Here is a 13,973-nt window from a genome sequence, read left to right as displayed (position 1 = left end):
TTCTAAAAGGAGAAGCAGTATACTTTCTCCAATCTCTCCACATAACTGGGTGGCATAGTGGTTAGCACTGCTGCCTCAGTGCCAGGGACCTGGGTTCAATTCCAGCCTCAGATCGCTGTCTGTGTGGAGTGTGCACATCATCTCCGTGTCTGTGTGAGTTTTCTCCGGGTGCTCCAGTTTCCTCCCACAGTCTAAAGATATGCAGGTTATGTTGATTTAATTGACCTTAACATCAGGGGATTAGCATGGTGAGTGGGGTTACAGGGATAGGGCCTGGATGGGATTGTGGTCAGTGCAGACTCAATGGGCTAAATGCATTGTAGGGATTCTATGATTACTGAGGCTTTCATTATTGTATCATTCCAGTAATCTCCTCTGCATTCTCAAATGCCTTCACTTCCTTCAGTGTGGTGCCCAGATTTGGCCAAAATACTCCAGCTGGGATTTAGTCCAGCTAAAATCAGTCTTTTACTTAGCCTAACCTATTTGCTTTTCTACTCTGCCTTTATAAACAAAGCTAAGGATCCTTTGTCTTTTCAAACTCTCCCAACTTGACTAGCTACATTCAAAGACTTGAGTACTCACATGTAACATATTTCCACTATTGATACTGAATAAACACTCAATTATTGGTTGCAGCACTCAAGGCAGTCTAGCAGCACAATGAGTCAATGCTGACTCTGCAAGAACTGACCTAATGCCACTCCCCCCTGGATCTGTACAAACCAAATGGGTAGTATGTAAACAGAGCTAGAGCATAGAAAATATTAAGTTAATAAGTGAAAACAGCATGAGGGAGAAATTAGTTGGTCCAAGTAGATCAAATGTCAGTGGGGGAATATTTGACAGACAGCGTCCATTATACTATAAGGTTTAGAACAATGACTGAGAAGGAAAATAGACAGTTCAGAGTAAAGATGGGGTAGAACTGACAATGGGGCAAGAACAGAGCTGGACCAATTAGACTGGAACAAAAGGTTGCTGGGCAAAGCTGTAGCCAAAGTTGAGAGATTTTCCCTTAAAAGGGAAAAATATGGCAAACAAATTGAGAGCTCTCATGATGCAAAAGGAGATAGAAATCAAGATAAGGAAGAAAATACAGTCGAAACCCAAGAGGAATGCAGAAGGTTCAGAAGCGGGGTGAAAAAGCACAAAGAGGAATTTATAAGAAAAGGCTGGCAGCCAATATAAAAGGGGAAGCCCAAAGTATTCCATTGGCAAATAAATAGCCAAAGTGTGGTAAAAGAAAGACTAGGGTGATTAGGGGCCAATAGGGATTTACATATGGAGGCAGGGGGCATGGCTGAGTACTGAATGAATACATCTTATTCAAGGAGGTAAGTGATACCCAGGACTTGGTGACAGTTGAAATTCAGTCCCCAGAGGGTTCAAAACTAAGAAAGAATTAGTATTGACTAGACTGTTGATACTGAAAGCTAACAAGGCACTAGACCAGGATGAGATGGATGACAAGGATATTGAAGGAAGTGGGCACCAGTTATCATTTTCCAGTCTTAGACTCAGGGAAGATACCAGAGAACTGGGGAATTACAAATGTTATGCCCTTGTTCAAGAAATGTTGAAAGAATAGTCCCAGCATTACAGGCCAGGCTTATAATCAGTAGTGGGCAAGTTTATAGAAACAATTATTTAGGATAGAACCAGTAAGCACATGGAAATATGTAGGATATTAGGAAGAGCCAGCATGGGTTTCTAAAGTGAAAATTGTGTTTCGATAAGTTTGAAATTTTTTGGAGGAGTTGACTGAAACGGTTGATGAGGGTAATACTTTTGATGTGGGGCACTTTCAGAAGGCATTTGATACAGCGTCACACAACACATTTGAAAAAAGTTTAACTCATGGAATAAAAGCAACATGAATACAAAATTATTTCAATAATAGGAAGCCCAGTGTAATAATCAGTAGATGTTTTTCAGGTTGGAGGAAGGTTTGTAGTGGGCTTCCCCAGGGATCTTTGCTTTTCCTGGTATATGTTAATAATCTAAATTTTGGTGTGAAAGGGACAGTTTCAAAGTTTGCAGATGATACAAAACTTGGAAGTGTTGAAAACTAAGAATAGTGTTGAACTTCAAAAGGGCATAGAGAGGTTGGTGCAGTGGGCAGATGAAGTTCAATGTGGCACACGAGGAGATTTGATATAGATGTTCAAAATTATGTAGGAGATTGACAGTAGATAGGAATAAATTGTTCCTGCTTGTAAATGGATCAAGAACAAGAGGGCACAGATTTAAGGTGACTTGCAAAAGAAACAAACGTGATGTGAGAAAAATATGTTTCACACAAGTGAGTGGATCAGGTCTGAAGTGTGGTGGAGGCAGATTTAACTAAGATATTCAAGAGGCCATTGGATCATTACTTGAATTGAAACAATATGAAGGGAATGAAGAATAAGCAGGGGATTGGTACTAATCTGTAATGCTGGTTTTTAGTGTTGGTGCAGACATAATGGGCAAATGGCATCCTTCTGTGCCATAACAATTCTGTCAATTGGCTAGATTTGTCTAGTTCTTTTTGTGAACAGGACAAGCCAATTTTACACTTCTGTCAGGTAGATTCCACTGTGTGAAGCCACCTGTTAAAGGCACATGTCTTCAGTCAGAATCCACAATTTATGCTGTATCCCATGTGCTTGACATCACATGGAATGAATTGAATTGGCTGAAGACTGGGATCTGCGATGGTAAAAGAGTCCAAGATAAACTACCCCCACTCAGCATTTCTAGCTAAAAATGCTTCAGCCTGGTTTTTTTGCACTCATGCTGGGCTGCACAAACCACCCCATCCACCCATTAGTTGTTAAATTGTATACTATGGGCCTCCTGCTGACTGCAACAATTCTGTGATTCTTTGAACTCAACCCAGATGAGGACAACAGATGTCTTCTGCATTGTGACTTTGTACTTGTAGCTACCAGGAGGGCTTACTTCTTGTTTCAAACAAATTAATTTCCATTACAATTCAGGGCGCCAGAGAAATTTTTGTTTCCACAATCCTACTAGTATTTACTATGAATGCCTGATTAATCAAAAACCAATTTTCCATAAATTTGGACCCACTTAATGGCATTCCAACACTTTTGATCTGGCTAGGGAAGAGCTACTTTTGTTAAAAGTAAAGAAAGTTTGAAATCCCAATTATTCACCAAGAATAAAGCCACATTATTCCCCAGTTTTAAGCAACCAAAATAAACTTTACAACACAAGTCAGAAAAGTAAACAATTTACAATATTGATCTAATATTCTAACATTCAGAATTAACATGAGGTTGACCACACCACACATTAAATGGTAGAATGATTAAGAAAGATTCCACTGATTTTTCAGCACCTATCCAGACATTGGTGGCACTGAGTTACAAAATCTTGTTACAACTGTCTCCCTCAAAAAGAATTTCAAATCTTCACTTTCAAAATTTAGCCTCAATTCCCTCAATCGATTCTCGAGACTACATCCCATGTGATTTCTAAAGCTACACTCACACCTATGACTACCAGTATAATTCCAACTTTTTCACAGACTTTTAACTTCACTATAATGGTACTGTTCTGGGCTTCTCATCTCCTGGCTGCCTTGTGCTTTAAGTGGTAGAGACTAGTGGGCTGTCACCTTTCTCCTTCCCCCAGGATTTCTCTGGATCTTAACTACTCTAAGCCTGCTAACAGCTCCTACGGCTTTTTTGTGAGCTGCAAATGACAGGAGATCCAATTTGCAACTAATCCTCTCTCTCTCAGCAAACACATAATTTGAACCCAGATAACCTTGAGCTCCATCATGATGACAGTCTTTCTTGCACCTCTGGCAAGGTGGTGAGATTGATAGGGGTTCTAGATACGTTTATAAGCATAGTTGAATACTTTTAAACTATGTTAGCTCTAACCCCCAAAATAAAATAGATCTCTGGACTGCACTTCTGTGTGAATACTGTAGACATAACGTCTCCAGTTCTCCAACCAAGTAAGCCCACCTGCTGTTTTAATGGCTCTTCTCTATTCTGACTCTAGTTAACAAATATGGGTAACCTTCTGAACTGACCTTTTATTTTAGATATCCTGGCAATCGCAAAAGCTCAACATTTTAGTTACCTTACCTTCGCAGTCTGCCCAGAACTAAATTTTACTTCTTGAAATAGGAACATGAACTAGAAATTTGCCACAACACACAAACTAAGGATACATAGGAAACAGTTGGCTCAAATGTAAGGATTGTGATTTATAAGAACATAAAAACTAGGAGCAGGAGTAGGCCATCTAGCCCTTCGAGCCTGCCCTGCCATTCAATAAGATCATGGCTGATCTGTCGTGGCTCAGTTCCACATTCCCGCCCTCTCCCCATAACCCTTAATCCCCTCACTTATCAAAAACCCATCAACCCGCGTCTTAAAAATATTTAGCGAGGCAGCCTCCACCACTTCAACGGGCAGAGAACTCCAGAGATTCACCACCCTTTGAGTGAAGAAGTTCCTCCTCAACTCCATTCTAAACCACCCCCCCCCCCTTTATCTTGAGGCTGTGCCCCCCTAGTCCTACTGTCCTTTCTGAGCGGGAAGAGTCTCTCCACCTCTATCCTATCCATCCCATTCATCATCTTATATGTCTCAATGAGATTGCCCCTCATTCTTCTAAACTCTAACGAGTACAAGCCTAGTTTATTCAGCCTCTCCTCATAGCTCAACCCCCTCAACTCTGGTATCAGCCTAGTAAACCTCCTCTGCACTCCCTCCAAGGCCAAAATATCCTTGCGTAAGTGCAGTGACCAAAACTGCACACAGTACTCCAGCTGCGGCCTCACCAATGCCCTTTACAGCTGCACCTCCTCCAGATCATCTATATAAATGGTAAATAGCTGAGGCCCCAGCACCGATCCCTGGGGCACTCCACTAGTCACCAACCGCCAATCCGAATAGCACCCATTAACCCCCACTCTCTGCCTCCTATTTGACAACCAATCCTCTATCCATGCTAACACCCTACCCCCAACTCCATGCCCCCTTACCTTCTGCAATAACCTCTTGAGGTACCTTGTCAAACACCTTCTGAAAATCAAGACAGACCACATCCACCGGCTCTCCTTTATCCACCGGCCTAGACACATCCTCATAGAACTCCAATAAATTTGTCAGACACGACTTCCCCTTAAGGGAACCGTGCTGCGTCTGCTCTATCAAGCAATTCCCCTCAAGATGCCTTGCTATTTCCTCCTCAATGGCGGATTCTAACATTTTACCTACAACAGACGTTAAACTAACCGGCCTATAATTCCCTGCCTTTTGCCTGCCACCCTTCTTAAACAACAGCGTAACATTAGCCGTTTTCCAATCTTCCGGCACTTCCCTGGAATCCAGTGATGTTTGGAAAATAACCACCAAGGCATCCACTATCACCTCTGCCATTTCTTTCAGAACCCTCGGATGCATTCCATCCGGTCCTGGGGACTTGTCCAGAATCAGCCCCTCCAGTCTGTCGAGCACCACCTCTCTAGTAACAGTAATGTCATTGAGACCCTCCAGTCCTACCATCTTTCCATGAGCAGCAGATAAGGAGAAAATAGCACAAATTACCTTATCTCCTTTGGCAACTTGGCAAATGATTTCCCCTGTGGAGGGATTAATAGTTGGGAACGTCTTCTTACTGACTGCATCATGCCATTCATTGTTGATGAAGATCTGAAAAAGGGAAAAAAGTTATAGATACATTTACCATTTAATTTCAATGGTGATGAGAAAATAGCCAAACTGCCATCACTACAGTATCCAATTTTGATATTGGGTATGTGCTCAAAGAGTGGCATGAAAATAAATCAGTATAACTGGAATTGCAGCAGTGCCATGATGATGATGCACATAAACATAAGCAAGCATGCAATGTGGAATACTAGCTCATCGTGAAGGTAAATAGGGGCACAGTGGCATTCTAACAGCGATGGCTAATCCTCAGAAAATTCAGGCCTAATGTTACAAGTAGTTTAACATCGGGTTAAGTTAATAAAGTTCAGGCAACCAAAAGGGTATATTAGTGACCAGCTGATTGCATGATCAGCTAGCTGTGGGCTTTGAATCTCCTTCACATCCATCTAAAAACTGGAGGAAAATAGTCATACTAAGGTTCAATTTGGAAGAATGAAACCATATCATGTAGTTAGTTACTAATTCAAATACTTTGTTGTATTAATGACTCAAAAAACCTTGCTCAATGGATCACAGTACAAGTTACAGCAGGTCTTTATTTAATTAGTTTCAGCAATGGTGGAGCTGTTAAGGCCAGCATTTATTGCTGATTGCTAATTGTCCTTCAGCAGATAGTGATATGGGTATACCCTGGATGTTGTTGGATAGGGAGTTCCAGGATTTTGACCCAGCGATGACAAAGGAACAGTGATTTATTTTTAAGTCAAAATGGCGCAAGATTTGTAAGTGACTTGTATGTGGCACTGTTCCCATGTGCTTGGTGCCCTCATTCTTCAAGGCTGAAGAGGTAGTGGAAAATCCCTTAATATTCTAGAGGAGGTACACAGTGTAGGCATGATATACCAGTGGTACACAGTCTGATTGTTTAAAGTGATAGATGGAGTGATAATCAATTGGGACGTTTAGTGTAGCTGGAGCTGCATTCATCCAAGTGATTAATCTATCACACTCCTTACTTGCACCTTTGGCAAGGTGGTGAGATTGATAGGGATTCTAGATATTAAAGATGTCAAGTGTGAGATAATGGGGTTGTGGTCATTCTGCTTGATATAATTGAACTAGTCAAGGGCCATCGGGCCAACTCCTGCTCTTATTGTGTTCCCTGCAGAATACTCAGCCTTCGGCCTGCTCTTGAAGTCAGTGTGTGTGTGCCTGGTCAGTTAAGTTTCTGGTCAATAGTGATTCTCAGGATTTTGACACTGATGGTAATCTCATTGAAAGTTGAGGGCAAATTGATCATCTTTAACAAAAGAGAGACCACAATACCTGGCACTTGGAGGTGTGAATATTACTTGCCACATATCAGCCTACACCTGAATATTGTCCAGGTCTTGCTGCATGCAGACACAGATTGCCTCATCATCTGGAGAAGTTGAGAATGGAGCAAAAATTGTGGATAGACAATTTCCACCTTTGATCTTACGATGGAAGGAAGGTTATTAAATCAAGCAATTGAAGATGGTTGGGCCTAGGAAACTGCCATTGAATTTGTGTAACGATGTTGCCAGGCTGAGATAACTGGTCTCCAACAGCCACAACCAAGTATACCTTCAACACTTTGATGGGATGCCAAGTGTAAGTGAGTACAGAAATCAGAGGATAAGGCAGATGAACGTTTGGCTGAAAAGATGGGACAGGAGGAAGGATTTTAGGTTCTTGGAACAGGCTCTGGGGAGATGGCACCTGAGCAAGCCAGGCAGATTGCATCTGAACAGAGCTGGGACTGAGTTCCTTATGAGGCATTTTGCTAATGCTGTTATGAGGGCTTTAAACTTACTGGACAGGGATGTGGAAACCAAGAGGAAATATTAGAGAGGATGCACAAAATATTGGGTGGGACAGAAAGCACCACTACATAAGACTATAAGACATAAGAGCAGAATTAGGCCACTCGGCCCATCGAGTCTGCTCTGCCATTCAATCATGGCTGATTTTTTCCCTCATCCCCATAATCACTGATCGCCTTACAGAAAACATTAAGTGAGGTCAGAGTAAGGGGGAAAATAATGATGTCTATTATCAGGACACCTGTGCATGTATTATAAATGCAAGGAGAGGGACAAATGTTCCTAGATTATGTCCAGGAAAACTTTCTACAGTAGTACGTGTCCAATCCAACAAGAAAGGATTGGACTTTTGAACTGGCTCTTGGAAACAAGGGTGGCCAAGTAAATCAAGTATCAGTGTGGGAACATTTAAGAGATGATAGTGTCCATTGTATTGTACAGTTTAAGATTATCATTAGAAACAGAAAGGAGGTAATCCAGTGTAAAATAATTCAGTAGGGAGAGCAGCCTTCAATGGGGCAAGAACAAAGCTTGACCAGAGAGACTGGAACAAAAGATTGGTGGGAAAAACTGCTGCTGAACAATGGACTACCAAAGTCAAGGTAAATTCCCTTAAAAGGGAAAGGCATGGTAAACAAATCCAAAGCTCCCTGGATGAAAAGGGAGATAGAAATTAAGATAAAGTAAAAGTATGTTTGACAGATGTCAGATAGAAAATATAGCTGAGAACCAAGAGGAATATGGTTCAGACAGGAGGTGACAAAACAGGGACTGAGAGAAGACTGGTAGCTAACGCAAAAGGTGAACCCCAAAGTCTTCAATTGCCATATAAATAGTAAAAAGGTTTTAAAAGTAGAGCTGATTAGGGACATAGAAGAGGGCTGATACATGGAACAGGAGGCATGGCTGGGGTATTAAGTTAATGCTTTGCATCAATTTTTATCAAAGAGGTAAATGCTACTCAGGACATGGTGACAGTCAAGGAAATTCTGTCCATAGAGGGCACAAAATTGATAAGGAGACAGTGTTGAATGGATGATTGGTACCAAAATTCAAAAAAAGGCACTGGGACTGGATGAGATTTATAGGATGTGGGCACCATTGGCTCAACCAGCATTTATTGCTCATCCCTAGTTGCCGTTGAGGTGGTGATGATAAGCTACCTTCTTGAACCGCTGCAGTCCTGGTAAACCCACAGTGCTGTTAGGAGGGAGTTCCAGGATTCTGACCCAGCAACACACACAAGTAAGGATGTTCAGTGAGTTGGAGGGGAACCTCCAAGTGTTATCATTCCTGGGTTTCTGTCACTCTTGTCCTTCTGGATGGTAGTGCTCAAGGGTTTGGAAAGTGTTCCTTAAGGAACCTTGGTAAGTTCCTGCAGTACATCTTTTTAGATGGTACACATGGCTGCAACTGTTTGTCAGTGGTAGAGGGATTGAATGTTTGTGGAAGGGGTAGCAGTCTAGGGTTGCTTTGTCCTGGATGATGTCAAACTCCTTGAGTGTTGTTGGAGTTGCACCCATCCAGACAACTGGACAGTATTTCACTACACACCTGACATGTGCCTTGTAGATGGTGGACAGGCTTTGGAGAAGTGAGGAACCAAGTTACTTGCCATAGGATTCCAAGCCTTTGGCCTGCTCTGGTAGCCACAGTGGTGGATAGTCGAGTTCAGTTTTTTGAAAATGGCAATCCCCAGGACATTGACAGTGGGGAATATAGCAATGGTAATGACATCCCCCAAGGGGGATAGTTAGATCTTGTTGGAGATAGTCATCTCCAGCTCTTGAGGCATAAATGTTGCTTGCCACTTGTCAGGCCAGGCCTGGGTGTTGTCCAGGTCTTAATGCATTTGGACATAGGCTGCTTCAGTAGCAGAGTTGAGACAAATGATACAATGATACTGAACATTATTCAGTTATCATTCAACATTCCCACTTGAGAGAAGAAAGAAGTTGAGCTATCCTGCAGTGACATCCTGGAGCTGAGATGATTGATCACCAATCACCACAATCAGCTTTCTTTATGCCAGGTACAACTTCAATGATCAACACTTCCCCCTCCCCCACTCCCATTGATTCCATTTTTCTAGGGTTTCTTGACGCCATACCTGGTTAAATTCAGCCTTGATGACAAGGGTAGGCACTCACCTCACAACTGGAGGTCAGCTTATTTGTCCATGTTTGAACCAAGGCTGTAATAAGGTCAGGAGCCAAGTGACCCTGGCAGAACACAAACTCAGCATCCATTAGCAGGTTATTGCTGAGTAAGTACCACTTGATAACAGTGTTGATGACACCCTTCCATCAAGACTAAAGTAATAGGGCAGCAATTGGATTTGTCCTTTTTCCTTGAAAAACTAGGTAATTTTCTATGTTGTTGGGTAGATGCCAGTGCTATAACTGTACTGAAACAGCTTGGCTAGGGGGCATGGCAAGTTCTGGAGCACATATCTTCAGTACTATTACTGGAATATTGTCAAGGCCCTTAGCAGTATCCAGTGCCTTTGGAAGTTTCTTGATATATCACAAGGAGTGAATCAAATTAGCTGAAGACTGACATATGCACAGCTGTGGACCTTTGGTGGAGGCCAAGATGAATAAAAAGGATAGTAGCAAAGTAGATACAAAATTAGCTCAATCATAGGAAGTGGAGAGTAATGATCAATGGATATTTTACAGGCTGGAGGAAGATTTGTAGTGGTGTTTCCCTCAGGACCTCTGCTCTTCCTGATATATGTTGATAATGTAGATCTTGGAGTGTAGGGAATAGTTTCAAAGTTTCTATATGATACAATACTTCAAAGTGTTGAAAACTGTGAAGACAACGTGTTGAACTTCAAAAGATCATAGCGAGGTTAGTGAAGTAGGTGGATAGGTGGCAGGTGAAGTGCAATACAGCACAAGAAGAAATTTAACAGATGTCCAAAATCACATAAGGGCTCAACAGAATAAATAGGGAGAAATTGTTCCTGCTTGTAAGTGGATCAAGAATAAGAGGGCACAGATTTAAAGTGATTTGCAATGAGTATGTTGGGTCTGGAATGCACTGTCTGGAAGTGGTGGAGGCACATTCAATTGAGATACTCAAGAGGGCATTAGATCATTACCTGATTAGAAACAATATACAAGGGTACAGGGAAAAAGGCAGGAGATTGGCACTAAGCTGTAATACTGGTTTGGTTAGCTAGTGCAGATATGAAGGGCCAAATGGCCTCCTGCACTATAATAATTGAGGTTTCGTAAAGTGGCTAGATTAAGCTGGTTCTGCTTTTGTGAACAAAAGCAAAGCATGTTACACTTTTATTAACTAGACTCCAGCATGTGCAACTGCCTGCTAAAAGGCTTGACTAATTCTAAAACAGAAGTCTTTAATAAGTTTGCAGATCAACCCTCTAGACATAGTCCATCTTGTTCCATAGGTACACACAGGTTCTTAGAAAAGATCATCAATATAACTGTCAAGTAGTTCTACTCTCACTTATCCTTAATCTATTCGGTTGAACAATCTGGTCCCTTCATTACTAAAACAAAACCTTAAACAAATTACTCTTGCGATTTTGCTTCAATAACCTTTAGATCACTATTATTAAATCAGTCAACTTGCATTTTACTTTTAAACGTGAAATTCTCTCCTGGTCATGAAATTTTTGATGTTCCAGAAACATTTGAACTATCAAATGATTCTATTTTTGAAAGCCAATCATTATTTAATTTGTAACCATGGCTAATTATTATTATGTACAACACTTCCTCATGTTACCTTATTATAATAAACGTCCGGCTGGGTCGTTGGGGCTGGAAGTGTCGCAGCCTCAGAATATCTCCTGACTCCAGGGGCATTGACTAGAGAAACCCTAGGCAACCGACGTACAGCTGACCACATTTTCTAGGGTCGAGAAGAGGTGGTGGCACACGCTTCACTTGCGCTTAAAATAAAACTAACGCTAACAACGCCACCTCCTACTTCTCGATCTCAAACGGACACCTTATTAATCGCTGCTGGCCGTCAATCAACCAACAGGAACGTCAATCACGGGTGGCGGCCCCGCCCCCTCTCAGTTACAGCTGTTAACGGCCCAAATCAACCATCAAAGTGCGCTTCACAAGATGGCGCCGATGAATCATGTGACAGTGTCTGTTTAGCCCCTCCACCCCACCCTTACAAATTTTGTTTATTGGAAGATCACGAGGAACTTCGGCTGAGGGAAGATATTACGTTAGTTCCTCGCAAGAGGGAAGGAAAATACTGATTTCAGTTCAACTCCTTTCATAATCCACCAATCAGCCGTGAAGGGAGGTCTCTTCGAACAGCACTTTATCAGCCGATGATGTTAGGCTGTCCTATTCGGCTGTTGTGTCTATGGCACATTGGTCTCCTGCCAAAAAGATTGGTACATTGATCGTCAACAAATCTCTTTAGGAGCCAAAGCAAAGGTCAGTTTAGAGTAACTATTTATTGGCTGTTATTAATAGTAAGGAGGGATATGCGGAGTTTATAGTTCCCTTGGCTTCAAACACGTAGAATCAACAAAATCAAAACTAAGCACGACGCTGGAGAATTAAAAACAAACAGCAAAAGTTTCCCCAGCAGGTCAATCGGTGGAGAGGGAAGCAGAGTTAACGTTTTAGGTGGAACTGGGAAAAGACAGAGATGTTTTAAAACGAGTTTAACTGGAGGGAACTGGGGGGGGGGGGAGGTGAAAGAAGGCCTGAGAAGGCGGAAGACTAGAGAGAGATAAAATAGTTGGCACTGCAAAGCTAAAGGGGGTGGTTAAGAGGTCAGCAGAGAAACAAAGTGAGTCCAGAGGAAGTGTAAATAAGAACATAAGAAATAGGAGCAGGAGTAGGCCATCCAGCCCTTCGAGCCTGCCCCGCCATTCAATAAGATCATGGCTGATCTGTCGTGGCTCAGTTCCACATTCCCGCCTTCTCCCCATAACCCTTAATCCCCTCTCTTATCAAAAACCCATCAACCCGCGTCTTAAAAATATTTAGTGAGGTAGCCTCCACCACTTCAACGGGCAGAGAATTCCAGAGATTCACCACCCTTTGAGTGAAGAAGTTCCTCCTCAACTCTGTTCTAAACCCCCCCCCCCCTTATCTTGAGGCTGTGCCCCCTGCTGGGAATTTGAGCCTAAAACATAAAATGCAGAATCTCCAACAAGTCGTGGCATGGTGGCACAGTGGTGAGCACTGCTGCCTCACAGAACCAAGGATCTGGGTTCAATTCTGGCTATGGGTGACTGGAGAGTTTGCATGTTCTCCCTGTGTCTGTGGGTTTTCTCTGGGTACTCTGGTTTCCTCCCACAGTCCAAAGATGTGTGGGTTTGGTTGATTGAACATGCTACTTTGCCCCTTTAATGTGAGGGGATTAGCAGGATTATGGGGATAGGGCCTGGATGGGAATGTTGTTGAAGAGTTGGTTCAATCTTGATGGGCCAAATGGCTTTCTTCTGCACTGTAAGGATTCTGTGATTCTAAGTTAGATGTAGCTCAGTTAGTGGCATGGTTGCTGGTTCCAATCCCAATCTAGAAATTGAACACAAAAATCAGTGCAGTACCGAGGGTGTGAAGCTCTTTTGGAGATGTTGGCTGCCATCATTGCAAGTGAGGAAAGAGAATTGGCACTCAGCTAAAGCTCCATTCGCTGCAGTGGGACCAGAGAATCCTGCTGGTGTGAACCAGCATGAATGTCATTAATTCATTTTTATTACATTATATAATTTTTTAAAATTTTCATTTCTTCCATTGTTTCATTTATCCACTTCTAAACTCTCACTTTTCATCTTGTTTCCCCCCTCCTCCACCTCACTAAGACCATCTGAAGCATGCCTCAGAATGTCATTTGACACTCTGCATCTTTGTTCTACTATTTACACATCTGATCTATTAATGTTGTTATTTGTACCATTTCTAGCCTTTATCACCACTTTGAATTTTTGTCCATGACATCTTTGCAATTTACATCCCTCCCCTCACCCTTACAGTATAAATCTCATTGTGTTTTGTTTGTCTTCAGCTCTGACAAAGGTCATCAGAACATTAAGACTCAAATGTTAGCTCCATTCTCTCTCCACAAATGCTGTCGGACCTACTGAGATTTTTCAGTATTGTCTGTTTTTGTTTCAGATTCCAGCATCTGCAGTATTTTGCTTTTATCTTTGAGCCAAAAAGAAACATTGGGCTAAGACAAATATGAGTCTATTACAGGCAGAATCAAGAAAATTCATTGTGAGGAATAGAGAAATAACAGAAGCTAAATTATTACTTTGTATCTGTTTTCACAAAGGAAACTACAGGAAATTCCCGGATTTAGATGTCCAAGAGAATTGGGGGGAATGAGTCAGCCCCAGTACCTGATATAGTGCATCCCAGTGTGTTGAAAAGATTGCTAGAAAGATAGTGGATGCATTGGTGAACGTCTTCCAGAAGCACAAGGGGATAGGAGACAATATACTGGCATGGATTAGAGATTGGCT

At 42.0% G+C, this 13,973-nt stretch overlaps 1 protein-coding gene across 1 annotated transcript in view; it reads right to left on the bottom strand.

The window, feature by feature from the left end:
- Positions 1–11,571, bottom strand: part of LOC145355782 (aldehyde dehydrogenase, mitochondrial-like) — a 46,209-nt gene extending 34,638 nt beyond the window's left edge. The window contains exons 1-2 of the mRNA XM_080208148.1: positions 11,255–11,571; positions 5,580–5,684 (exon numbers count right to left, since the gene is read on the bottom strand). Coding sequence (XP_080064274.1) covers positions 5,580–5,684; positions 11,255–11,377 — 228 coding nt within the window. The 5' untranslated portion in view covers positions 11,378–11,571. The remainder of the gene's footprint in view (positions 1–5,579; positions 5,685–11,254) is intronic.
- Positions 11,572–13,973: the final 2,402 nt, after the last annotated feature.

This window comes from Carcharhinus amblyrhynchos, chromosome 20 (assembly GCF_965287045.1).
Source record: "Carcharhinus amblyrhynchos chromosome 20, sCarAmb.v2.hapA, whole genome shotgun sequence".
NCBI lineage: Eukaryota > Metazoa > Chordata > Chondrichthyes > Carcharhiniformes > Carcharhinidae > Carcharhinus > Carcharhinus amblyrhynchos.
Note: the sequence above shows the minus strand (reverse complement) of the source record. Positions and strands in the feature narration are given on the sequence as shown.